The 27389-nt window shown below is 40.7% G+C and overlaps 1 protein-coding gene and 1 pseudogene across 3 annotated transcripts in view; one reads left to right on the top strand and one right to left on the bottom strand.

The window, feature by feature from the left end:
* ZRANB1 (zinc finger RANBP2-type containing 1) overlaps positions 1 to 27389 on the bottom strand; it is a 50294-nt gene that overhangs the window by 13015 nt on the left and 9890 nt on the right. The window contains exons 2-4 of one of the 3 annotated variants that reach the window (XM_054581680.1): positions 27052 to 27384; positions 17017 to 17867; positions 2574 to 2761 (exon numbers count right to left, since the gene is read on the bottom strand). In XM_054581680.1, coding sequence (XP_054437655.1) covers positions 2574 to 2761; positions 17017 to 17830 — 1002 coding nt within the window. In that variant the 5' untranslated portion in view covers positions 17831 to 17867; positions 27052 to 27384. Of the gene's footprint in view, positions 1 to 2573; positions 2762 to 17016; positions 17868 to 19128; positions 19307 to 27051; positions 27385 to 27389 lie in introns of all 3 variants that reach the window. The other 2 variants (XM_054581678.1, XM_054581679.1) reach the window with 2 other exon arrangements.
* Positions 26136 to 26700, top strand: LOC129077251 (39S ribosomal protein L12, mitochondrial-like; annotated as a pseudogene).

Raw genomic sequence — 27389 nt, 5'->3', positions numbered from 1 at the left:
GGCTAGAACCTTCCTCTCCTTTCTATATGATGAGCAACAAATGTGCAAAGGTATTATTTTACATTTAAGTTGGATCCTTCTGTGGAGCTCAGGACACCGGTGCACAGAGAATCCTGACATCAAAGGTGAGAGTACGTACTTGAGAGGAAATGGGCCTCGTGTGACCTCTGAGTGAGCCAGTTCTTTCTCTGCTGTCCCTACAGGCTGCAGCCACCACCCAGGCAACCGTCCAGAAGGGAGGATTCCCATCGTAAGTGGGCTTTTGGAGAAGATCTTCCAATAAGCTACTCACAAAGTTTTACAGATAATGGCATCTACATAATATATGCGGCTACCTTAACTGTAACTGCTATTTAAGGTAAGTAAACAGTTTCAAAAAACCCTGCCTGCCCAACACAATCATCAGACATACTCTTAAAAACTCCTACATGAAAACCCAGTTCTGCTGAACGTGACTGGCCAGGACACCACTAACAGTAAGATTCTCACTACATCTTAAGTCTATGAACCCAACTTCTAAGACACTCAAATTATAGAAAACCAAATATTAAATATTTTCACAAAATAACTGCCTATTTCACACCTGTGTTAAAATGGATCCCGAAAGTAAATTCAAAATGAGCTATTCCAATCTGCTAACTCTCTGCCCCTTTCCAAAGACCTAGCAAAATCTTTCCAAAAACAACTTGGACTGAACCCTGAACACTGCAAACACTCCAAGAGAAAGACACCTGAGAGCGGGAGCGCCCCCCAGGCACCCCCCCCCACCGCCACCCGTAGGCGGGGCACAACCCCAGAGCCTGCCTCTCTTCGGGCCCTTCCAACCCTGCTGACTTCCAACCCTCTCCCAAGGCCAGCAGTTCTTAACTTAGAGCCCGTGACACTGAGAAGGGGCCATGAACCTCACAGCGATTTTAATTAAATCTAAATCCTTCATTTTTACTCATCTCTTACCTATATTTCATTTTCCTATATATCACAAATTTAAGTTTTGGTTAACTACAGGGTCTGGCAAAAACAACAGCCCTTTTATACAGCCGGTATTCTATACCAAATCTTTTATTACAAAATCATAAGCATGCAGTTCTGTAACATAACAATATCACACTCAAGAACACCCTATGACATTTTAGGTGAAACGTTCAAACTGCTGTCCACCTTGTGGGAGACATTCACATACCCTGCCAACCACACTGTGCCAGACCCTGTATATTTCAATATACCGTTGACCCTTGAACATGGGTCCACTTCTATAGAAAAAATCTATAGATTTTTTTCAATAAATGCTATAAATGTACTTATTTTCTTCTTTATGCTTTTCTTAATACCATTTTCTTTCCTCCAGCGTACTTTATTATAAGAATACACTATAAAATACATATTGCATATAAAATGTGTTCATCGACCCTTAAGTGACTGGTGAGTAGTTAAGTTTCAGGAGAGTCAAAGTTGTGCTGCATTTTCAACTGCACAGAGGGATGATGTCAGCATCCTTACCCTCCACACTGCTCAACGACCAACTGTAACTGATTTCCTTTGCAATCTTATTTATTTTTATTTTATTCATTTAAAAATATTTTGAAAAAAGTCCATAGGTCCCACCAGACAACCAAGCAACAGGGCCCATGAGCTGAAACCCCTGCCCAGACAGCACCCCCAAAACCTACTCCCATCCCCAGAGTGCCCGGCTCTGCGCGTGCTCTGCGCGCTCTCGGCAGGCGCGGCCGGCAGCGCTGCACGGCACAGCCTCCCCACCGGCGGGCCCTTTCCAGCCCGCGGCCGCCCAGGCCCAGTCTCCTCTTGTCACTTCCTCTTCCTCTGCTGGACACTTTTCAAAGCCTTTTTACGGCCCTCAGAATAATCTTCTAAACCCTTAGCCCAGAGGATCCTTCATATCCACCCCCTGCTCTCTCTCCCAGCTCCCCCTTCTCAACTCTTAAATCGCCATCGCAGCCAGGCTGAGTTACCTGCAAGCTCCCGACTTCGCCACAAGCACGGCCACCCTGGCCTCTGAATAAACGGTTTCCTCAACTCCCCTCCCCCATGCCCTTTGTGAGACTAACTCCTACTCCTCCTTCAGATAGTTAACTGAAATGCTACCTGCTCTAGGTGAGAAGGTAAAGAGTCTCAAAACACTTTCTCAAGTACTGCCCCAGCTCCTGGCACACACCTCTACAAGAGCACACGCTGTACCCAATCGCCTGTTTATTTCTCTACTTTTCTGGCAATCAGTGAAGGAGGACCCAATGTCTTCACAAACTTATCCCTTTTTGAGCACACTGCCTAGCACACAATGGTACTCAATAAATATTTGTTAGTAGGATGAATAACAGATACATCCAGTTTTTTTTTAAGTCAAACATGATTCAAATATTGTGGCAAAATGTACTATTTTATGAGCAAATACCCTTAAACATTATATACGGTTGAAGTCCCTTAAGTTTAACATTATTTTTTCAAGGGATGAATCTGAAACATTTAAGAACTGTTTGGAGAAACACTGTAACATCAAAAATAAAAAGGAAACACATTTCCGTCATGGAAAGGCACGCACACAAGAACGACACACTCACCTCCGTGAGCAGTATCGCTAGCATATCCTGCCTCTGGAAGCGAATGGCCAGGTGCACCAGAGTGTAGCCAACGTCGAAAGCAGAAGGGCGGTTCAGCAGGCGCACCTCATCTGCCGTGAGCTGACGAGCAATGTCCCCTCCCGATGACTTGTACGCTTCTATAGCAGCTAAGTCACCTTCTACAACCCCTGAAACAAGCATCAAGATAGAAAAGAGTTTAGTTCTGTTTTTCTTCAAAAAGCCTAAGCCTGCAGCATTCACTCTACTTTGAATGTTTCTCTGTGCTTCCTGGATCCCGGGGCATCAGTCCAACACCCTAAAGAACACAAGCAAAATTAGCGCACCCCGCCCTGTTGTTTCTTTCCAGAGCGGGCCTGCCTGGTTGGGCACAGGCACTTACCTTTGCCTCCGTGCTGGCTCCGGGCTCACATGGGGATCAGAGGCATTGCTAGAATATTAACTGAACCAGAGACGGGCAATCGAGTACGAGAAACTAGACTTCGCAGAAGACACTGAACTCCTGTTCTGGTCCTGACTCGGCAGAGGCCAAGGGGACGTGCTTCCCACGGTACTGGGCACTTACGCCCTTTGCCCTGCATTCTTAAAGCTCCATCGAAACAAATGTGGAGCCTTCCACACCGCGGTAGATTTGAAACCATTTAAAACAATTGAAACCATTTTCAGTGTTAAGTGAGCAATATTTTGATTTCAGACTCTCTCACAGACAAGTTTTTCTACACCCATTAAGAATTATTTATATAGTAAAACTTGAACCAGTTGATTTTGAACAAAAATGCGCTAAAACAAAACACTACAAAGCAGTTGGGCTGGGAGAGATAAAACAAATATCACTTTTTCCAAGTCCATAAGTCACTTTCCATTTCCACTGAACTACATTATTAATCTTAGCACAAATTAACATTAGGTGAAAACAGTAACCCTATTTTCTAAACACTAGAGTACATCTATAGATAATAAACAGCTTTGCAAAAAAAAAAAAAAAGGTGCTGGTAAGCTTCAAATGTACCACAAATAGTGGTTGAAAACAAAACAAAACACCGAGAGTGTAGGATCAACCAAATAATTTTACGTGTTTCCTAAGTTACATCAGTAAAAATTTTTTGGTTGGGTAAAATATTAACATGAACTAAAAATAATTCTCAGTGTATTCTTTAAGTGTTTTTAATTGCTCTCTTGAATTAGGAAGTAGATAACAAAGATCTAGCTATTCCTTGGAGTATGAAATCAGTACAATGCAACAATTTCCCCAGCTACTGAAAATAACAACGCTTTAAAATGATCCTTCAATTCCCACATCACTGAATGCCCACGACACACAGAGCAACAATATGAGAAACATAAAGACAGTAAAAACGTGATTCTTCACCTCAAAATAGCACTTTTCCATCACATTTGTAAGCCATTAAAGGCCAGCATTTTCAACCTCTGGGTCAAAAATTCTTTCTGGAAATCCAGATTCTGTCCCAGCCACATACATTTTTCAGGTTAAGAATCCATGCTATCAAATGAGAATGCTTCCTTAGAGGCAGATTTATTTTCGAGCCATGTAGATTAATAAATTCCTCAATATAAACGCCCAAGTACAGCTGGAACCTCCACCTCCAGGACAGAAAGGGCGCCAGCACACCCTTGGGAGGCAGTGTGTCCTGGAGAAGTCATCAGGGCTAAGCTGCCATTTGGCTGGCATAGACACGGGCAATGAAATCTTCTCAAGAGTAAGCCTTAAGAATGGACGTGGAAAGTTCTCCTTGAAATTTAAAAAAATCTACGGTTAAAGAGTCAAGTACAAAAGAATTCTAGCCCTGGCTGGCGTGGCTCAGTGGAGTGAGTGCCTGCCTGTGAATCAAAGGTAACCAGGTCGATGCCCAGTTGGGACACACCTGTGTCCCCAGCTGGGGGTGTGTGAAAGGCAACCGATCAATCCACCTGCCATATCGTAACGCATCGATGTTTCTCTCCCTCTCTCTCTCTCCTCCTTTCCCCTTCTCTAAAAAATAAATAAATAAAATGTTTTTAAAAAAAGAAAAAAGAAAAACTAAACTCTAGCCAAGTGGGTTGGGCATCGTCCTGCAAAGCAAAAGGTCGGAGGTTCAATTCCTGTCAGGGCACAGGCCTGGGTTGCAAATTTGGTCCCTGATCTGGGCACATACGTAAGGCAACCAATCGATGTTTCCCCCAATTTTTCCCTCCTTTCCCACCTCTCTAAAAATAAACAAACAAAGATTTCTCTCTAATTTGTGTTAGTGAACAGATGAGAAGTGGCAAACTCATGCAGTTTGCTTTAGAATTTGCTTTAGAACTGAACACACCGTCTCCAGCGCCTTCTGTGCATGAGGCTTCCTTACGAAGCCGACTAAGGCCCACAGCACTCCTGGCAAAGCTCTCTGTTCAGGTGCACACAGTGTCACTGCACCTTTTTCACAGTTTTAACCTAAAGTATAAACACTGTGTATGTGTGCAGTATGTGTCTACATACCATATACAACTGTATATACTGTACAACTCTTCACAGCATGAAATTCTCCAAACTTCCCAGAACATGAAAAACACAAATTTAAGTATAGGCACAAAGTAATATTTAAAAGAAAAGCATTTTGTTATCTAATGTTTTGGGAAGATATAGAATTCCATTCTTTTAATTAACCATAATTAAATGCTCAATAGCTCAGTTACTGAGTTTTCAGCTACAAAGGTAAATTTATTAAATAAAATTTCATGGAAGTATCACTGAACTGTCCACGTTTTTGATTACCATCATTACACCTTGTTCAAAGAGAGCTACTGATTAAAGTTTAGACAGTTTCTTGATAGAGGGTTTTCACTGTGCACATGGTGTTGAAAAGGATTTGACCCACATTCCAATAATTTAAAAGTTTTAGCTACCATGTTTCCTACTTAGGAGGGGAAAAGCATCAGATTATATGCAAAACAACTTACAAAATGTCTTTGGAGTTCTTCATGTAACATTGCATTTCTACCACTTTTTAATATTAGGGAATAAAAGGAACGTTGAAGAGTTGGTAGGCAGCAAAAAAAAACAGCAAGTACACGTCAATGGCAAATCTTACTTAATTATCAGAGACCAGGGAAAACCAGAAAAGCTCTAGTAGGAGAAAGAGAGGATGTACACGTGCTGTCTAAGTTACTGACACCGCACAATGCCGCTAGAGTAACTGAAGCATCATTCTCTTAAAGATGGTTTTACATGATCCATCCCTTCCTCATTCATGCTGTGAAAGCAAATAAAAGGACAACTGAAGGCACTCTGAAGATTAACTTTTTAAAACTAACCTGCAGTATCATCATACATTCAAAACTGATCAAATGAAATCCTGCAGAACTCACTAAATAGTGTTGCATAATCACAGATTAAAAAAAGGTGTTAGTATACTTTTAAAAACATGAAGACCTGAGTTGTAAATGATAGATACTATATTATATATTACAAACTATAAACATAAAAAAAAATCATATTGTTGTGTAAGCTGGACCAGGAGAATGTAACACACTGGGTGGGCAAAAGTAGGTTTACAGTTGTGGGTACACGAAAGTTTATACTTGTATTAATATTTTTTAACTATTGTATTTTCCATACAAACAACTGCATGCCCACTTTTGCCAACCTCTGTATTTTGAAGTCACAACTCACTGGGGACTTCACAGCTACTATGGAACTCCGTTGATCAGAATATGGAGCTGGCTTATTGATGTTTAGAAAACAGACTTATTTTTTTCCCCCATATATGGCACAGTTTTCAAAGTTTTGCCTTATATTCTTTTATGACACAAAATCATAATGGTAACTAACTTTGAAAAGAATGCCAAATGGTTAAAAAAAAAGCCAGGACTTACCTGAGCCCACATGGGCCAGCTCAACACTACCCTGGAGTTCTATGGTAGCTGTGACACCACAGCACGCTTATGCTGTGGGCTCAGGGTGGGCTTGGAGTCGGCGTGCACAATTTCAGGAGCCCTTGAAGAGAAAAGTTAGTTTTAAGTGGTGATGTTCAGAATGCCCTTTACCACGGTCAGCAGAAAGATGTAGCTGTCTATGTAGGTTCTTCCTCTACCCAGAGTTTAATTCATTTAACTGGTTTTGCATTTTAAAAAGGACACTATACCACCCTGTTAATACCTTTTCTTTATACTCCTCACCATTTGGCTATAGTTCAGTCACAGACTTGGTTTACATATTCACAGCAATCTCTTTCAATACTTAAACATGAACTGCTTTTTAAATTAAATGACCAATATTTTTAAGGGTATCTTCAAGTAGGCACAACTCCACAGCAGTCCCAAAAATAGTTTGAGTAGGCAAAACAAATGACCTGTAGATTTATTTTTCATACAATAAACAACGGCAATGAGTTAAAACCTAACATTTCTATTCCTAGGATAGGGCTACAGAACAATAACCTTTTCAGAAAACCAAGAGATGAAAATCACAATTGGACATAAACCCTTAAATTAACATAATCTATACTATATCAAGATGAGCTTCTATTCATCTTATTTAATAAATTCACTCCATTATGAAAACATCCTCTTTTAAAAAATAAGATTCAATGATAGGAAAGTCAAAATAGTCTCCTAAAATAGGCTTTTAAATGCTCTCTTATTAATCATGGCAAACTATGCCAAACACAGCTTCTCCTTTGGAGATCTTACTGCCTTATCTTTGATCAGACGGTTCACAACCCAACTGCTGTGGAACTATAAATTCCCAAAATCATCGAAAACAGGACCTGGATTGCTAGCTCCCTTTTTAAGGGATGGCGTCCCCAGGCAGGAAGAACTGGAGCTGAATGCGCGATGGAATCGTTGAGAGGAAAAACATGGGACAAAGCAGTCTTTGGGAAGGTGATCGGAGAAGGGGACAAATGTTAATGGGTTAAAGGGGAGTTCAAATGACTAAAGCACTTAAAATACCGCCAAAACTGTCAACTGAGGGGATGGCTACTGTGGTTCTTAAAAACCTAGGGTCCCAGTTATATAAAATAGTGTAGCTCAAAACCACATGTACCACTGAAATCAAGTCCCCAAAGTTTTTCTGACTTCACGTAAAAGTTCCCTCTGCTACACTGCCAAGTTATCCTGGCTGAATTTGGAACCCAACTGTAGATTTTTTGGAAGTATACTATTTTAGGTAGGCATGGATCAACAGAACAGTCTAGCCCACTCTCTTTCCAAGGTGAGAAAATAAAGGGGAAGTGACCTCGTAAAAGCAGGTGGGGGCAAGGAGGATAAAAGGAAACCCTCCCATGACAGAGCGTAACTTCATCCTGTGTTCATACTAAACCCGCAAAACTGGTTCTCATGCCAAAGTACTCTGACAGTTAAGACAGATGATCGCCAAATCAGAAGAAATGTTAAAAAGCTACTCAGTCCCTCCTGATGAGGCTCCGGGGTACAAGCACAATGCAAGAAAGTCCCTATCATTTGCCTCTGTAGGAGAAGGTCCTGCAGCTTCAATAAACTCAGGACCTCACAGTATCCAAATATGCTGAGTGGCAGATTATCCCCGAAAGTTTCAGGTCATACATCTAACAACCCATCAGACGTTGTGTCTAAGAACGAACTGCACACTGTCCTCTATGTTTGGGAAAAACGACACTGTGAACCAACCCAAGTGACCAAACCAAAAGCCTGGATAATGTCTTTCTTAATGCCTCTCCTCAGCCCCAACAGCCATTCTTTCAAGTTCTGTCCATCTTCCCTTTTCAGCCTCTCTCAAATACACACCCCCGCCCCACCGCCAGCCCCCAATTTCCACCTCCTCTCCCTGGTCAAGACTGCAGCCTCGCACGGGGATCACTGCAATGTTCGCCTAAATTGTTTGCTTGCCCGGGCTGCTGCCGAGTCTCCATGCTGCGACCGGACCACAGCCCACCTAGAGCCACGTTTTATATGTGAAAGCACAAACAGATAAACCGTCAATCCAGGGAAAGGTAAAAACTAAGAATTGTGAAAAGCAATGGGAGGGTGGGGCAGAATGGACATTTGCCCTACCAGGTTTTTAACTGTCTAATGAAGCCATAATTATTTAAGCAAATGTGTGATACTGATGTTTAAAAAAATCAAAGTAAGGAACCATTTTATATATGATAGGAAAACACAAATCAATGGGTAAAGAACTGATTTAGTAAATATTACTGAATTTTTTAGAAAAATAATTCTTAGTTCAATCCAAAAACTTGTGTAAAACAACAAGAAGTTTTTAGTGTAATTCTTCACCAAAAAACAGACAAGGAAAATTTCCAACAAATATGACTGGGTACACATTTTAAAAATACGTATTATTTATATTTATACAGACTTCATGTAACTTAAAATCACAAAGGAAAATGGACAGACCATGAATCAACAATTCAGAGAAAAAAATACAAGTGACTAGATAAGAGCACACCTCCCCTACCAAGGAACACCAGCAAAGGCGAGGCAGCGCGGGCGCCGGTGGGGACACACTGGCCCAGTCCCTCCCAGCCTCAATCTGCCCCCCGCACAGGAAGTGCCTGAGACACATTCCCATTGTTTAAGCCTATAATCCCATTTCTGGAAACCTAAGAAAACTGTTAGACATGCTGACAATTTTGGTCATAAAAACACTACCAGAATAAAAAATTTCAAATAACTCAAAAGACTAATAACATGGGGTTGGTTAACTTAAAAGTACAGCAACTCAATGTCATATTACGCATTCATTCTCAAAAGATGAAAACATTTTAATTCAAAATGTAAAGTTCAATAAAAAAGCAAATATAATTTCAATTACATAAAAAAATGTGAGATAAACTCTGGCTTGTGTGGCTCGGTGGATTGAGCGCCAGCCTGCAAATCAAAGGGTCGTCAGTTTGATTCCCAGTCAGGGCACATGCCTAGGTTGCAGGCCAGGGACCCGGTGGGGGGTGTGCGAGAGGCAACCACACAGTGAAGCTTCTCTCCCTCTCTTTCTCCCTCCTCTTCTGTCTAAAAATAAATAAATAAAATCTTTATAAACGAATAATAAAAATGAACTAAATTTTCGTATACTGTTACAGGAAGTCAGTACATAATGTCTAAAGTTTATGAAACAAGAAATAACAGTATGTCCATCAACAGATAAATGGATAACACGTGAGGGAGGGGAAATTTTCCTGTTTCCCTCTTAGTTCTGGCTGGTCTAATAATCAAACTGACATGCTAGATTAACAGTAGAAAAGAACCAAATTGAACTATGTGTCTACCCTGGGAGGAGAGAGGTTCCGGAAGAACGCGGCCGGGGAGGACAATCCGGCAGGTGCAGCTAAGGAGAGAGTGGGCTATGGTTTGGGACCGCAAAGGGCGAGGAGGGCAATTCACACGGAGCTGGAAAAGCAAATGTCTGGTGCGCACATGTGTACCGGGCCATCTTTAACAATGGAACACAGAGTGCTCTGATCGGTACTAAACTATAGTTTTCCCACCGTGAGAGCCCGCCTGGAGCAGGTCCCTCCATCTAAATTCTTTCAGGCAGCTAGGGGAGAGGTCAAAGGTTCTTTCTGAGTCTTCTGTTTCTTAAAAATAAGCAGCTTAAAATAACCAATATCCCAAAAAAGGGAAAAAAGGCATAACTGGAGGTGTTAAACTCCGCTCCCCCTCACACACAAAGGACAATTAATTATTCAGTCTTAAAAAGGGCATTCTGACACCTTCTACAACATGAACGTTGACGACATTACACTAAATGAAATAAACCAGTGACAAATGGACAAACACTGTTTGTTTCCACTCATATAAGGTACCTAGAAAGTTAATTTCTCAGAGGCAGAAAGTAGAATGGTGGCTCCCAAGGGCCGGGGGAGGAGAGGGTAGGGAGTTAGTGTTAATGGACGAAGCTCTAGTTTTGCTTCCCAGATGAAAAACGTTTTGGACACGGATGGCAGTTGCAGGGGCACAACTGTGTGAAGATCCTTAATGCGCCCCTGCGCTGTACACTTAAAAATGGTCAGGATGACAAATTTAGTTACCTACACTTTACCACAATTAAACTTTTAAAAAGAAAAAAATGATACAAACATAGTATTCAAAGATATCAGAAATGTTGTTCAAATAATATCATCACCTGTGTAGCATTCCTTCCTCTCCCCCAAAAGATAAAATGTTTAAATCTTATGTAACCATACCCAAATTGAGGATCATTCTGTAAAATAAATGCAAGGATTCTTTGAACATGTTCGTGTCATGAAAGAGTAAATTAAAAAAGAAAACCACCCGAGGCACTGTTTAGAGGCGACTGAAGAGATGAAACAACTAAATAATGTGTATACCCCTTGAACAACTGGGGTTGGAGCAATAGCTATTAGCGTAACTATCGGTGAAAACAAATATGGACTTTGAGTATTAAATTTTCCTGAATAATATACTGTATGGTTGTGTAGAGAAAATGTCTTTTTTAGGACATACATGCTAAGGACGTAGAGGCAAACGTCCCAACACCTGCAGCTAGCTCTCAAAGGGAATGAAGAACTCACACGGAAAGACAGACCGAGACAGAGACAGGGTGGGAGAGGGCAAAAGTGGCAAAGTAGTCATTACAGAAATCCAGGTCAAAGATATGTGGTGTTCCATGTATTACACTTCTAACTTTCCTACAAGCTTTGAAGCTTTTCAGAATGAAAGGTCGACGGGGGGTGGGAGGGGGGTGGGGGGGGACATGGTGTCTCTGCATAGTAGGACTAACAGTGGAGAAAAGAAAAACCACTTGTTTTTCTTCATAAACTCTTCTATCTACACGGCTTGATTTTTTAGCCATGTGTATAATTCAATAAATGCTTAAAATTAAAGTTACTTTATGGTAAATAGTAAAAGTCCTCCAGAGTCTAAACATCTCTTTAAACTCAATATTTAAATAATACATTTGGATTTCATAATTCAAAGTGTTCACTTGATATAGCGCTTTTTAAAACTGAAAGCCTGCACTACATTGATGGTGCACGTTCTACTGTGAGCGTCATGCACTCAGGGGTCACCAGACATACCGCCTTTCTAAGCGTTAGGAAGCACATTGTTAGCTGGCAGACCTGTGCGACCCACCACTTCTAAAACCAGGGACTCCATCTTAGATGAAAAGCAACACGAAGAACACTGCTAGCCTTCTATTTCAGCCACTGCCACCCATCTGCCTGGACACAACCGTTCCTGGAAACTTCTATCTCGGGCGTCTCGAAGAACTTTCAAAGCCAGACTGAACTGGTCATGGGAAAGAAAATGGGGGCGTACTCCCTAGATTAGAATCTTTATATTGCTGAGAATTACAATTCACTTAAAAATCTTGACATAAAATGCTACTTTATATCCAAGATTCTAAACCCACAAGAGGAAATACATAAAAACCAAAATGTATCTGAAGATAATACTCCTTTCATGGTGCTAAAAATAATTCCATTACCTGTGGCGTCCCCTTCTTCGGCTATGAAGGAGGTTCGCCCGGGAGGAGGTGCATGCAGTGAAAAGACCCAGGTTCCCACAGCTACACACGCAGCTACCGAGGGCCTGCCAGGCGCTGCCAGCAGGCCAGCACCCCACGCTCCTTCTATGGGTGCAGTGCCAAAGATCTGCGGCAGGAGTCTGTGTATTTTGGACTCTATAAGAAGTTTTTAATAGAATATTTTAACTCGAACAATTTTTGTTTTAAAAAAATGTTATTTAAAACATGGTTTTAAATGTCTAAGACTCAAGACTTTTTCTTCAGGCTCTCATTCATATGTAAAGCAACGTGTTATGGGAAAAAAGGGCACTAAAGAGAGTAACTTTCAGGAGAACACTCAGTCTGGTATCAGTATAAAATCAAGTTCATAATCAAACAAAATGGCAAAATTAGCATCCTAGACTAAGTCTAGCACTATAATAATAACAACAACAACAACAACCATAAGTTAGCCAGCTGGGTACTGGAAATATTGAAAGGAACATTTTGTAAAATATATAATTGTCTAACCACTAATCTGTACACCTGAAACTAATACAAAATAATACTGAATGTAAACTGTAATTGAAAAATAAAATTTAAGGTCCTTTTCAAAAAATGAAAAATAACCGTAACTTAAATCTATTGGAACAGTGAACAATCCCATTAGCTTCCTGTCTAAATTCCCAAGAAATGATCTCCAAAAATTAAATAGCGGAGCACAGATCACTACTGAGCTAGTACCTCTCAGAAGCAGTCATTACTGCAAAGCAATTCCACAGGGCAGGAGAAATTCTAAAGATGGAAAATTGTGCAAAGAGCTGCGGTATACCAACCTGAAAATAAGCAAAGAAAACAGACCAAATGCTACAGAAATTCCACACTAAAAATCAAGTTCAAATCCTGCGGCCTAACCATGGAATGCTGGGAAACAGTAACGGGTGACAGGTTACCCTGGGACACAGCCATCAGCCTCATACAGGCGTATTTACCTAGCTATCTCGGAAAAATGACAGCACTGAAAACATTAATATTCACAAGTATCAAATGTTATTAAAAAGTTCCCTGATCACTGTGGCTCAGGTGGTCGGGTACCTTCCCACAAGGCAAAGGGTCGCCAGTTCAATTCCCACTCAAGGTGCATACAAGAGGCAACTAACTGATGTTTCTCTCCCTCTCTCCCTGCCTCCTCCTCCCTCTAAAAATTAAAAAAAAACAACAACAACAAAGAAAGTTCCACTAACAGTACTCCTTTCAACCATATCAAGCAGAAAAAAACTCTGTGGTACTGCTTTATAATAGAGAGAGAGAGAGAGAGAGAGAGAGAGAAAACGCGCGCGCGTGTGTCTGTCTGTCTCTCAAGCGCGCGTGCTTGGTCTTCTTCAACCACATAGTCTTTTCAAGGAATCCAGCTGGGTCACAAATTTAAATGTTCCTCTTTTTAAAGAGCAACTGATTCAACATAAAAGAACTGAGATGGCTTTACGAGGTGCTGCCCTACTCTAGGGACATCATTATCTATCCAGTGAAAGGCAGGCTACGATCAGCACTGACATGACCTCCCAGAAAAACACCTGGCACCAAAGTGCAAACGTTGCAAGTCAACTGTACATTTAAATTCACACCTCTGCCTTCACCATCCCAGCTCCCAACCCATGGTCAGGTTTTGGCAATGCTATCCTCAACGTCCTCTCACCACGTAAGACATTATGACTGATGTGAAACTTAAACCCAACAATCACGTACAAGATCCTTGCTCAATACTCTTGAGGCTTCTAGGTTTACTTCTGCCTTCTCAACAACTCACTCTCCCTCATCGCCATTTTACGAGCTACAAAGCCAGCCTGAGGTTGAGCATTTTCCCCCCCAATTTCACATTTCTCCCATTTGATACTTAGTATAAGTTTTATAATAAGTATATTTTATACTTAGTGTACATACATCATAGAATTTTTTCGAGTATATGTGCTGCCAAGGGGACTGCTGAAATGACTTTTTTAAGTGTATAACATCAGCAAGCCATAATATAACATATCTAATGAAATCTGGACAACATAAGGCAGGCAGGAGATGTAAAGATTAATTTTCAGCAAATGTGGACTTCTGTTAATTAACCAAACAAAACATAAAGAAGAAAAAAATATCTGTTAGCGTATTCCAGAGATCAAGACATGACTACCTAATACAGACAGGACCATAATTTTTTCTTACAACAGTTCAGAAACCTATTTACTGATCACAGTGTAGTGAACAGTAAAAAATATTTGCTGACAGAAGATAGAATCCACATTACCAAAAATCAAATACAACCAATCCTTGGCCCTATGACCTAGAAACTCTGGAGTGGGTGGGGATAGGAACTTAATGACAAAGAAACTGCTTTGTAAATAAAACAAGACCAAATCCAATATTGGACCTGCTAGTAGGTGTTTTTGTGTTTCACCTTTAAAATATACTCACAGCTCTTAGAATTTTAAGAGGTATAAGGATCGTTGTCCAAAAGAAAGAATACGTGGAAAGAAATAAATGGTAGCACCAAGAAAACAGAGTAGTCATAAAGACAAGAAATAATAGCTATAAAGACAAAGTAGCCCTGGCTGGTGTGACTCAGTGGACTGAGTGCTGGCCTGAAAACCAAAAGGTTGCCGGTTCAATTCCCAGTCAGGGCACATGCCTGGGTTGCCGGCCGGGTCCCCAGTTGGGGGTGCACGAGAGGCAACCACGCACTGATGTTTCTCTCCCTCTCTTCCCCTCTAAAAAATAAATAAATAAATAAATAAATAAATAAATAATAATAATAATAATAATAATACTGATTGGCCTAACTTATGTGTTTCAAGGAGAGAAAACATTTCAAAGTAGTTCTTAATCCTGAGGTCAAGTAACTTGAAGAAACAATGAACTTGATTCCTAAAGAATTCTATGACCCAAAAGAGGTTTAGAATCACTGCAACGTAGCTCATTTCCATCTATAAACCTATGAGTACTGTAAGGTCACTATGCAAGTGAACATATGCATAGTAGACTACTGTTTGCAAAAATGATTTTAAGAGTGGTCCCAAAGACATACAGCTTATTAAGACAGTCATGCCTAAGTACAAAAGGTCACGTCAGGTAAGATTCCATTTATATAGAATGTTGAGAATAGATAAATCCACAGAGAAAGAAAGCAGACTGCTGGTTACCAGGGAGGAGGCGGGGTGGGGAACACGGGTATACAGTATCGCTTAACAGGTACAGGATTTCCTTTTGGGGTGATGAAAGCGTTTTGGAACCAGACAGATGTGGTAGTTTTACAACACTGTGAATGCACTAAATGCCAACTGAATTCTTCACTTTCAAATTGGTGAATTTTGTAATGTGAATTTGACCTCAATTAGAAAAATTAGTAATAAATAACACCCTTTTGTTTTTCCTTATAAAAAGAAAAAAGACAATCACATTGTAAGTGTTACCCCAATTGGGGGAGGAAAAAGAAAACAATGGGGCCCTGGCAGGCGCGGCTCAGTTGGGTTGGAGCATCGTCCGTAACTGAAGGGCTGCAGGCAAGTACCTAGGTTGCGGGTTTGATCCCTGGTCCGGGTGCACGTGCTCCCGGTTCAGGCAGGAACGGGAGGCAACCGATCAATGCTTCTCTCACATCAATGTCTGTTTCTCTTCTATCCTCTCTCCCTTCCATCTCTCTAAAAGCAATGAAAAACTTTCCTTGGGTGAGGATTTTCTTTTAAGAAAAACTTTTTAAAGAAAACAATGGGATGAAATGGGACAACACAGAGAAAACGGCTGGGGCGCTTTCATCCGCGCATCTGCGGTCCTCGGGACAGGAATGACGTCAGACTAACGCTTTCATCCGCGCATCTGCGGTCCTCGGGACAGGAATGACGTCAGACTAACGCTTTCATCCGCGCATCTGCGGTCCTCGGGACAGGAATGACGTCAGACTAACGCTTTCATCCGCGCATCTGCGGTCCTCGGGACAGGAATGACGTCGGACTAAGTCACTAAGTGCCTGCCGTGTTTGCTGTTCAGAGGCCCATCTACTGAGACATTCTTTTTGCTAGGATAAACTGAAATAAAAAACTCGCGTTTCTTGTAATCTCCTCGTAGACTTGCAGGTTCACATAGCTATGTCCTCCATATTCTTGCGGCTATACTCAGGGGGATAAACAAAAGAAATACTGAGAAAAAATATATCTATACAGCTAAGCCATAGTTTCCACACATTTATCTTCAGCAGTCACTCGGCATTTCCTTTACAAAACTAAAAGTCAAAGTACGCACCCCATCCAAATAACCAAAATCACTTTCAAATAGCTAACCTTCTCAAAAAAAAAGAAAATATGGAAGAGTCAAGTAATTGCTTTTGTGAATTATATCATAAAAAATTAACTCACAACATGTCTGTCCTTGAACAGTTCTGAGCCAGTAAGTGGGACCAATATCCAGACCCTCCTTAGAACAGCACTGAAACCACAAAGCACACAAATCATAATGGGCCAATGGAATCAGGTGGCTTTGTGACCTCAGTTTCATAATGTTTGCATTACTTATTACATGGCATTCGTGTCAAACTAACATCAGTATTTTCAAGGTCAATACCATGCTTGTTGGACGTCTTGGAGTCACACATTTTTGTGATATTTTTAACATCTGACTAAAGCTTCCATCATCACAAGATGCCAGCACTGTTCACAAACACGGAAGCAGCAGCTGGTGTTCCTCGGTCATGTCTTGTTACAGTAAACAGAGTAGCAGTTTCAAACTCCAGGTATATATTTTACTACTGATGTATTAAAAATCTTGCCTTAACTTAGAGGTTCTTCTCCCTACTGATGGACTCATACACAACGAAACGGAGGCAATTCAGGACAAAACCGTAACAAGATAAACGGACGACACACTCTCACGGCAAATGAACCAAACGCTAAGTGACACTGACCCTGCATCCATCTTTCAAGTCATTTTCAGTACCCCATTCAATAAAACGCGGACACTTACCCACACAAGCGTTGAGGAAGAGCCAATCGGTCTTTTTCATCCTGTTTTTAATTTGTTTTAGTTTTTTAAAGTCCACTTCAAGTTCTTCCTTGCTGCCAACAGCACCAGCCAATTCGATCCTCTGAAAATCCATTTTCATTTCAGAGTCTCGTTTCGTGGTAGGAGGCGATCTTCTTTGGCTATTACCACTGCTGCAGCTTCCCCTCCATCGAGCTCTGTCTTGCTCATTTATTATTGAAGAAGCCTCGTCAGTCTCTGCCAACTCTATTGCTTCAATATTGTTAGGTCTGGGGTGATCACAAACAACACATTTTTTAGCCTTGGCCCAGTTTTCATATGTGCAAATAGAACAAGTCCAATGCTGGGTCCTTGTGTTCAGTTTATTTCTGTCATTGTATTCCTCGCAAGGATCAACAGAAAAAGCAACTGGTCTTGAACCAGATCCTGAGGATTGAGGAGATTCTGTGGGACTCCTGGTCCTACGTTGGGATAAGCACTGGGTACATCTGATTGCTCTTGGCCAGTTCAAATATGTGCACATGTGGCACGACCACTTATTTGCATTTTCCATGCTGTACGAAGACTTAACCCTTGGCCTTGCACTGGAGTCTGGGCATATCAAAGGACTACTTCCTCCTTCAGTGCTAGAAGGATCCCAATCTCGACCAACATCACTTGAACCACTTTTAAATGGATCTTCTGTAATAATAGTTCCACTAGGTCTTTGGGCACGACACATAGTACACTTGATTGCAGATGGCCAGTTTTCATACGTACAATATTCACAAGCCCACTTAATTCCACGTTCTGACATTGTGCACTTCTTGAAGTGAGTTATGTCAAGCAGGAAGCTATAAATAATTAGGATATGGTTATTAATACAAAAACTACATAATTCCACCTCTTAAAATATGCCCCATAAATAAAAGCACATCTCCACTTATAAATTTTTCAAAAGATGCATATAAAAATTTCATATTGAACTATACTTCTCCTTTTTCTCATCGAAACAGAAGGAAAATTTCCGAAGAAAAACCTTAGCGCTCTCAGGATTTAATGGAATTGTATTTCAGGACGCAAGAGATAGGCAGAAGATAAAGAGGTTTGCTTTCCGAGGGAAGGAAGTTAAAATAGGGAAGCTGCTAACAGAAATGTTTCATTTCGGCCAGTTATCACCATCAATTTAGAAAAGGAACCAACAGTTAAAAGACTCAAGGGAAAGTAAAGAACACAAACCAAGTATCTTAAAACGCATAACCATTCTCAAATTATGAAAACAAATGAGTATGCTATCTAGGTATATCATAAGATCAAAGTCAATTCTATCATTCTTGCTAAAGAAGCAAAGCAGCTTAAAAGGGCTAATTATCCACTACTCTTAACAAACACAGGTAAAAAGAAAGGTGTTGAGGAGTAATTCTTACAATTAACAAAGTAACACTGAAACAGAGATAAAACTGCTTGATCATCTATACTTGTGTATCCTCAAAATCTAGCTCTGTTTGAGAACACATATAATAAAAATCACCTATACTTAGGACAGTGAAATCACCAAAATTCCGCTTAGACAGCTACTAGAGTATCACTCCAATGTAATTTCCATTATTCATACTAAAAAATATCCAATATTTGAATTATACTCAAAATTCAATTTATATTAAAAATATATTCACTATTTAAAAGTTTCCTAGAATTCTACACTGGGCTTACTAACACTACACTATAATGAAGACCTCATTATTTATCAACAACTAATTTATAAATGAAGAAGCTGACATGGCAAATTAGTAATGGCTTTTTTTTAATGGCTTGAATTTAGGCACTGACCACTAAACCAGCCTGTATTCTTAACTCCCTTCTCAACTAAATTAATATTGCCTCCACCTATTTTTAACTAGAGAAGTAAAAGAAATCCTAGACAGTGGAAGAAGCTCTCCCTTCTCTTTCTCGGGGATTTTTCCCAAACCTAGGAGCTCAAATCTTTCACTTTTTAAGTGTATTTTGCCCCTGGCTTGCCACGTCCTCACTCCCTTTTCAGTGTGAACGCTGTTAAGGGGGCGTATTCACTCTAAGAAAGGCTACTGTTTAATAGCTAAAATAAAAGTCACTTACTACGATCTTAGTTTCCATGCTATGACCTCCACCTTGCACATGATTAGAATGCCAGTACGGTTTATAAATCAGACCAAAGACAAGATTCAGTCTTCATGCTGGCTCAGATTCTGACTTCCTCAGGAGATCCTGCAAAACGTGATTAAGTGGTTCTGTCTGACTGTGAATAGCTCTATTCCTGTAAAGGAGACCAAAACTGAATTTCACTTGAAGCCTGCTACTTTACCCAAAAATATTCTTTAAAACTTTATTTGAATTAATTCTCTATTTTTATCCTATTCATTCCATTTAATAATGAACCACTATATTTAGAATTTTAATTTAACACAGCAATAAAATCAGCTGATTGGGAAGGTCAAATTAAACAATGGAAAGACATTTTTCTATGAAACCTGAACCAAATGTGCACTAATAAGCACATTAATAGCAACTTGGTAGTGCTAAGTCCATTCCTACCTGCATTGCTTGTCATTACTGAAAGGGGGAAGGTGGTATAAACCAAGTCTCCCCCGCCCCCGCCCCCCCCACACACACACACAGTCCAGAAAAGGTAAAAAGGCTTGCTTGAGTGTGGTTGGTAGGGTACGAGAAAGTGTCACTCTGAGGACAGCAATTTGACCATTTCACCTAAAATGTCATGTGATGTGCTTGAGTGTGATATTGTTATAGTACCGAATTACATGCTTATGATTTTGTAATAAGAGACTTGGTAATAAAAAAGGGGCAGTATTTGTGCTGGACCCTGTATATATTGCATATATATTTAGCTTTGAGGTCTTTTTCTCCCTCAGTAACCCCCCCCCCCATACACACACACACTCACTCTCTCTCTCTCTTTGGGGGATAGGAGCTAATCCCATCTCTGATGCAGCTAATTTACATTTACCTTGCTTAGATTTTTAACTTCAGTTTGTAAATACTGATTACACACAGTGTGACAAGTATGTGAAGGTCAGGGAACTATAATCATATAAGCATCCCTAAAATGGACAATTGAGATTTAATGACAGTTTTCATATTCATTAGGCAGTGTTTTCCTTTAGTTTCTCAAAATAAAATAAATTACTTGCTCACGCTATTGGAATTAAAATGAGCAAATAGAAACTTATGACAAGAATAAAAGGCATAATAAACATATCCAGGGCTACTATAATTAATTGCAGTATTTCATTTCTAACATTCACATTCAAAATTTCATGCATCCCTTGATTACGTGTTACTTTGATATGTGTGTAGGCTCAATTAAACAGCTTACCTTATATTATTACATTATCTTAGCTAATCTTCAAGGAACGAATGTCTGACATAGAAAATGAAGAATCACCGTCACATAGGTCTTGTAAATAGCCTATCCCTTTCAAAAATCCAGGTAACTACACAATACCAAAACCAAAGTCAAGAGTTTTAAGATAAGGGCATCATATTAGGTGATGATGTATCTACTCAATGAGGAATTGAAGCTGTAGGAGTATTATTTTCCAGTAATTGAAAGCTAAAATTCATTGGAGAGGATTATTTGAAAGAGCCATTTATACTGGTGGTTATCAGTAAATGGAATGTAAGAGTAAAGATAACAACAGCTCAGCTAGGTGATTTTGCATTACTGAAATGAAATTAACACTAAGTACACTTTTTCTTCTAGATGTCAAACATCCCTAATAAGACATAAAATCATTTTTAATAGCAACCAGCTGTTAGTATTGCACAACGAAAAAAAAAAAACATTATTAAGTATCTTTTAAGATGTGTTCGTATGCCCAAATATAATAAATTTAATTTATGAGTCTAATATAGCATTAACACAGATCTCCAATTCTATCCAATGAATCATATTTCAACTGAGACAATAAAGCAACAATAAAATCTGCATAATCTGAACCTTATTTAAGGGGAACTAGACACAACTGCTAAAGAAATACATTCCTTGGTTCAAATGCAATCCCGGTAGTTCCCCATCCTGTAAACCAGTCCACGAAGCTGTGCATCAAGCTACCTGCAGACAGACTGAATAACGTCTCCACGTATACCAGCCATTCCACAGGCAAAATTCCTAACTGCTTTTGATTATATATTTTCCAGTTCAAATAAAGATAAAAGAACAAGTACTATGGTATATGGATTAATAGGAGGAAAGGAGGGGCTATAATTGAACATCTTTGTATATTGTCATGCTTAATAATGAATTAATTAGAACATATCTGTGAAGCATTACTGAACATTGTAGAGACAACATATCGCTATATTGAAGTCGGTTACTCAAAATTGTAGCTACACTATGAATTCCCCCAACCACCTAATTAAAACCCTATGAAAAAGAACTGGAGTAGTGAAATAACCCTCAAATACAAACTCTTTACAAACAAGCTAAAAGAAGCTCAGCTGCCAGTTTCAAATGATGAGTTATCCAAAGAAAGGACTAATGGCACTCTTTAAGGTTGTAAATTAGCTTTATTAATATAAGTCTATATTTAGTAATATAAATACTAATATAACTGAAATAAGTATTAACATAAATCTGTGGAGATTAAGAAGTGCTCAAAAAGCATTTTAGGGGAATACAGATGAAGCGAAAACTAAAAGGATATTCCAAACATGTTGAATTTTTAAGCTCTGCTAAAATATTGCAAGGTAATGAATTCTGAATTGTAAACTTTATATAACGTACTACTTAACTCTTAAGCCAAAAATTCCAGTCATTTCCTCTTTTCTCCTCAGCATCTTTCTACATCACTATCTTCCTCCCAACAGTCAGCAGAAAAAATAACTGGTCCTGGGCAAGATCCTGAAGACTGATGATTCAGTGACCCCTCTATCCACAATCTGACCTCATTTCAGGGCTTCAACAGCTTATCGTATCCTACATTAAACCTCTTATCTTCCTCTCACAACAAACTCCTATCCTGACTTCTCCAGTTTCCATTAAGAACACCATTAATATTCCGCACACAGCATCAACTCAAAATTGTCTTGAATTCTGCCTTCTTCCCACAGATTCTCTCCAGTGGTCTCTATCCAATCAGTTCTTTTCTTCCCATTCCAGCTGCTATCAACCCTGTCTCGGGCCAGGTCAGACTCCTACAATAGCCTCCTAAGCGCCTTCCCTTTCTAAATCCATCCAGGGCCTGGTTTTCAGAATAACTGTCCTGCCAACCAGGCATTCTGAAGCTGTTCGGCAACTCCTCCCCATCTCTCACACACACTCACTCCAAAAAGGACACACGTATCCCAGACTGACGCCCACACCACCCGCCCTCGACAAGGCACATGTGAAGGCACCACCTGAGAAAACCAAGGACCACGACACACACTCCTGGTGAACCTATCCATCCTGTGAGGTGAGGCTCAGGTCTCATCTCTCTCATCGTGTTTTTTCGAGTCCCTTCAAGTCCTACCAACCACACTCCTCCTGGGGTTTGGCACTCACTGTATTTTCTCTTGGAGCTCGGTTCCGGACACTGGGTGTTGTCCCCATGTCAGTCACTGCCCTCAGTTTTCAATCAGGAAGCCATGCTTTCAAAAAGGCTGGCTCAGGGATCCTCAAGGCATGGAATGTGAGCCAGCCCCGAGCTCAGGGAGACCCACTGAAGAGACTACGCTGAGCGACCTGAAAAAAGGCAAGTGGAGCTTTGAGCAGTCTCAGACCAACAAAAGACATTCTAAAGGATGGGCTCCACCCCGCGGCAAGACCTCAGCAGGGAGTATCTGCCACGGACCACCAGAAGCCCTGCCGTGGACACGCGTGATGTGGTTAGCTCTGCAAACCCTGTAGAGGGTACAAGTACAAAAGCTTTTATGATATCCTCTGAAAATACTGAATCTATGTGAAATTATGATTATGTACACAAAATCAAGAATGAGCAGATCTTAAAAATGTGCTGACTGTCCTCCTATACAGTGGTCACTGTTATCTGTCACCTGAACTAAACATACTTGCTAAGGCCCCTTTCCCACGATTCTGTGGACAAGTTGGACAAACCAAACTTAGCTGTAACAAAAACCAAAGGTCACCTGTCTTGGTGACCTTGAGATAAAAATATAAAGAATATAAAACTTACATGATGTTAACACTGTATTCTTTTAAAAACTGTCCTTTGAAAACTATTTTTAGAGAGAGAGAGGGAAAAAGAAAGAGAGGGAAACTTCTCAACAAGTTGCCTCTCACACGCCTCCAACTGGGGACCTGGCCCGCAACCCAGGCGTGTGCCCTGACTGGGAATTGAACCAGTGACCTTTCGGTTTGCAGGGCAATGCTCAGTCCATTGAGCCATACCAACCAGGCTAAAAAACTGTCTTTTAAACCACTAGACAATTAGTAATTCATTCATTAAAAGACTAATAAACACAAAATAAATTTAAGTGTGCAAATCTTATAGATAACAATCTAGTCATTTCAAGAGGGATCCTACAGCTTTACATACTACGATTTCATTTGTAACTCTGCCAGCTTCTTTTACTTCAACTCCCTCAACTTCCTCAGTTCCTAGGCAGTAACAACAAAGGAAGAAAGATGTGGATGAGTGTGTGCGTGGTTTGCCAAGAAAGTATCCATCCATGTAATACAAAAAACAGACATTTACTGAAGAAGATACAAGACACAAGAAACACTGTATACAGGGTTATGACGCCTCAGTCATAGTAGGCACCTTGGGACCGCACAGTTCTCCCAGTCACCATCAGCTGCCCTGTCATGTTTTCTCAGCTGCCCCATCACGTTTTCCTGAATCTCATCAACAGTCTGAAATCTCTTCCCTTTCAAAGGTGATTTTAGTTTGGGGAAAAGCCAAAAGCCACAGGACGCCACATCTAGGCTGTAAGGGCGCTGAGTCACCTGGGTGATTTGACGTTTCACCAAAAGACACTGCATGAGATGTGATGCAGTAGTGGGTGCACTGTCGTAATGAGGCTGCCAGTCACTAGTTGCCCATGGCTCCGGCCTTCTGAATCATCCGATTAGCTTCCCCCAAGGGATGTCCAAGCTTAACGCAAAATAGGATGCACAGGGGCTGCTCCACTGGCTCATTATGAATGCGACGGCCACAGTACACATGCTCTCTCAAAGGTGTCTCCCACTCACTCCCATTGACTAATACAGTAAAGTCGTCATTGTCCACACATGCGCATTTCAGTCCACTCTCCTTGGCTGTCAGGTTATATTAATGTGCACACACCGTTCTCATTATACTAATAACGGATAGACTTTTCTCAAATATCTCATATATACACATGTACACATATGTTTGAAACTTTTCATCATGGAAAGTTTTTAAAATCTATCAGGAAGGTGACAAATGTTTTAGACTAAAATTAAGGCTTAGATTTGCTAAGGCTAGAAAAGGAGCAGGAAACAGTATATTGTATAGTATTGTGTTAAGACTGCTATTCATAACGATGAATCTCGTAATAAAACGCTGGGCTTGTGTTTGAGAATCAACTTTAAAACATTTGGAAAACTTAAGAATATAGCTTCTACAAAACATAGGTGCAGTTCTCAAAAGAGGAGGAAATATGTCTAAATACGAACCAAAGTTTCTTTCATCCTAAACTTGCACAGGTGAATCACACTTCAGAAAACTAAAACAGACTTAAACATGGTAAAAATCTGTTGTTCAATGTCTCTCATGAACACAGATGCAAAAATCCTTAACCACATATTAGTAAACCTAACCCAACAATGTACAAAACCACAACCAAGTGGAGTTTATCCCGGATAATGGAAGGCTCATTCAATGTTCAAAAATCAAATTAATTGAAATCCATCGTATCAGTAGGCTACAAAAACAAACAAAAAACCCACACATGGCCACAAGAACACATGCAGAAAAGACATTTGACAAAATTTAACACTCAATCATGATTTTTTTAAAAACTCTCAGCAAACTAGAAATACAAGGGGAACTTCCTCAACTTAATAAAGTCTACCAAAAAAAAAAAAAAACCCCAAAAAACCCTACACCTAACATGATACTTAACGCTGAGAAACTAGAAACCTTCCCTGTAAGACAAGGATGTCCCCTCTCACTAGTCCATTAGTCCTTTTCAACATCAAACTGAAAATTCTAGCTAATACTATAAGACAAGAAAAGGAAATAAAAACAATTCCTAGAGCTAACAGGTGATTACAGGATACGAGATTAATATACAAAAATTAATTACCTTTCTATACACCAGCAATGAAATCTGAAATTAAAAATATATCATTTAATTAGCACCCCAGAACTGAAGTGCTTAGGGCTAACTCTAACAAAATACGAACAAGATGTATTTGAGGAAAACTACAAAACTCTGATGAATGAAATCAAAGAACTAAATAAAGAGATATTCCATGTTCATGGATAGAAAGACAATAATTGTCAAAAATCTCAGTTCTTCCCAACTTGATCGAGAGAGTCAATGCAATCCCAATCAAAATTCCAACAAGTTATTTTATGGGTATCAACAAACTGAATCTAAAGTTTATATGGAGAAGTGTAAGACTCAGAATAACCAACACAATACTGAAGAAAAAAACAAAGAGGACTGGCTACCCTGATATCAAAACATAATATAAAACTACAATAATCATGACTGTGATACTGGTCAGAGAGTACACAAGTAGATCAATGGAACAGAACACAGAGCCCAGAAAGAGACCCTCATATATCGAGTCAACTGATCTTTGAAAGCAGAAAAGGCAAATACGATGGGGAAAAAAGTCTGGGAAAAAATGAACTGGACATCCACATGCCAAAAAAAAAAAACAAAACACTCTAAACACAGACCTCACACCCCTCACAAAAATTAACTGAAAACCAATCACAGGCCTAAAGTAAAATGCAGAGCTATAAAATTCCTAGAAAATAAAATAAAAAGGAAATCTAGATGACAACGTCTTTTAAAATAAACACCAAAGGCACAATCCATGGAAGAAAAAATTGATAAGCTGGATTGATTAAAATTAAAAACTGCTCTGCAAGACACTGCCCACCCTCCCCCCACGGAGCCACGTAGGCCCTTCCCACCGTGGAGCGATGCTGCCGGCGGCCACTCTCTCCTCTGGGGGCCTGCGCCTCGGGCTTCAGGGCGCAGCGCTCTGTTTAGCCAGACAACAGATGCCATGTGTCTGCACCATGCAGCTGATGAGATGCAACAGCTATCGAAGGCGGGGGCCCCTCGCTGATGCACCCTTAGGTAACGCCCCCAAGGAGTACCCCCTCAAGATCCAGCACCTGGTCCAGAACATTGCCAGCCTCACGCTCCTGGAGATCTTGGACCTCAATGAGCTCCTGAAGAAATCCTTGAAAGTCCAGGATGTGGGGCTTATCCTTATGGGTGGCCTGGTCCTGCCCCCACTGCAGCGGCCCCCAAGACAGCAGCAGAATACATCCCGAAACAAGAAGAACAGACACACTTCACCATCCGCCTGAGAGATGCGAGGCCCACGGACAAAGTGAAGCTGATCAAGGAAATAAGAGCTACGATTTCCTCAAGAGCTATATCGCTGCCCCAGGGAATCAAAGCCAACGTCACCAAGGCTGAGGTAAAGAAGATGAGGTGGCCGTGGAGGCAGTGGGTGGCACCCTGGTCCTGGAGTAGGCCAGTGCTAAGGACTTGGGGAGCTGGGTCCCTGGGACCCAGGCGAGGCCCTGTCTGCTCCACCGAGCACCCAGGCTCAGCTGACAGGCACCTCAGAGCAGAACTCCACACCATCACCTCAGGGCCCCAACTGATTCTGGGACAGGCATGGACCTATGGGACGGGAGGAGGCAGCTGCTCCCAGTGAGCACCCAGGTGGACTCTGGAATGTGCCCTGAGTGCCCATGTGGCCCCTGGCGGCCCCTAAGAAAACATGGTTCAGACCATGGCGGGCTGGGGCAGGAGCGACACCGCCCAGAGACTGTCAAGGTAAGCCCGAAAAACAGGAGGAAATGTATGCGAAAGACATACCTGATAAAGCACTGTTACCCAATATACGGGGTTGGCCCAAAAGTTGGCATGGTTTTTTCCATAAAAGACACATTTTTCATCTTCACTCATTAACTTCATTGATTTGGATATTTTATGTCAGCTCTCTCCCACATGACGTAACCTTGACTGTTCTCAATTAATGTCTCGGTGTGATCGCTATCAACTTCAACTGGTCTACCCGACTGTGGAGCATCGTCCAGCGAGGACTCTCCAGCATGAACCTTCGCAGACCTCTTCTGACACACTCGATCTGTCACAGCGCCTTCTCCGTACACTGCACAAATCTTTTTTGTGCTTCAGTTGCATTTTTACCTTTT

Source organism: Pteronotus mesoamericanus, unplaced genomic scaffold, assembly GCF_021234165.1.
Source record: "Pteronotus mesoamericanus isolate MK-2021 breed Mesoamerican mustached bat unplaced genomic scaffold, CSHL_Meso_final contig_657, whole genome shotgun sequence".
Classification (NCBI taxonomy): Eukaryota; Metazoa; Chordata; class Mammalia; order Chiroptera; family Mormoopidae; genus Pteronotus; species Pteronotus mesoamericanus.
This window is presented reverse-complemented; position numbering and strand designations above follow the sequence as displayed.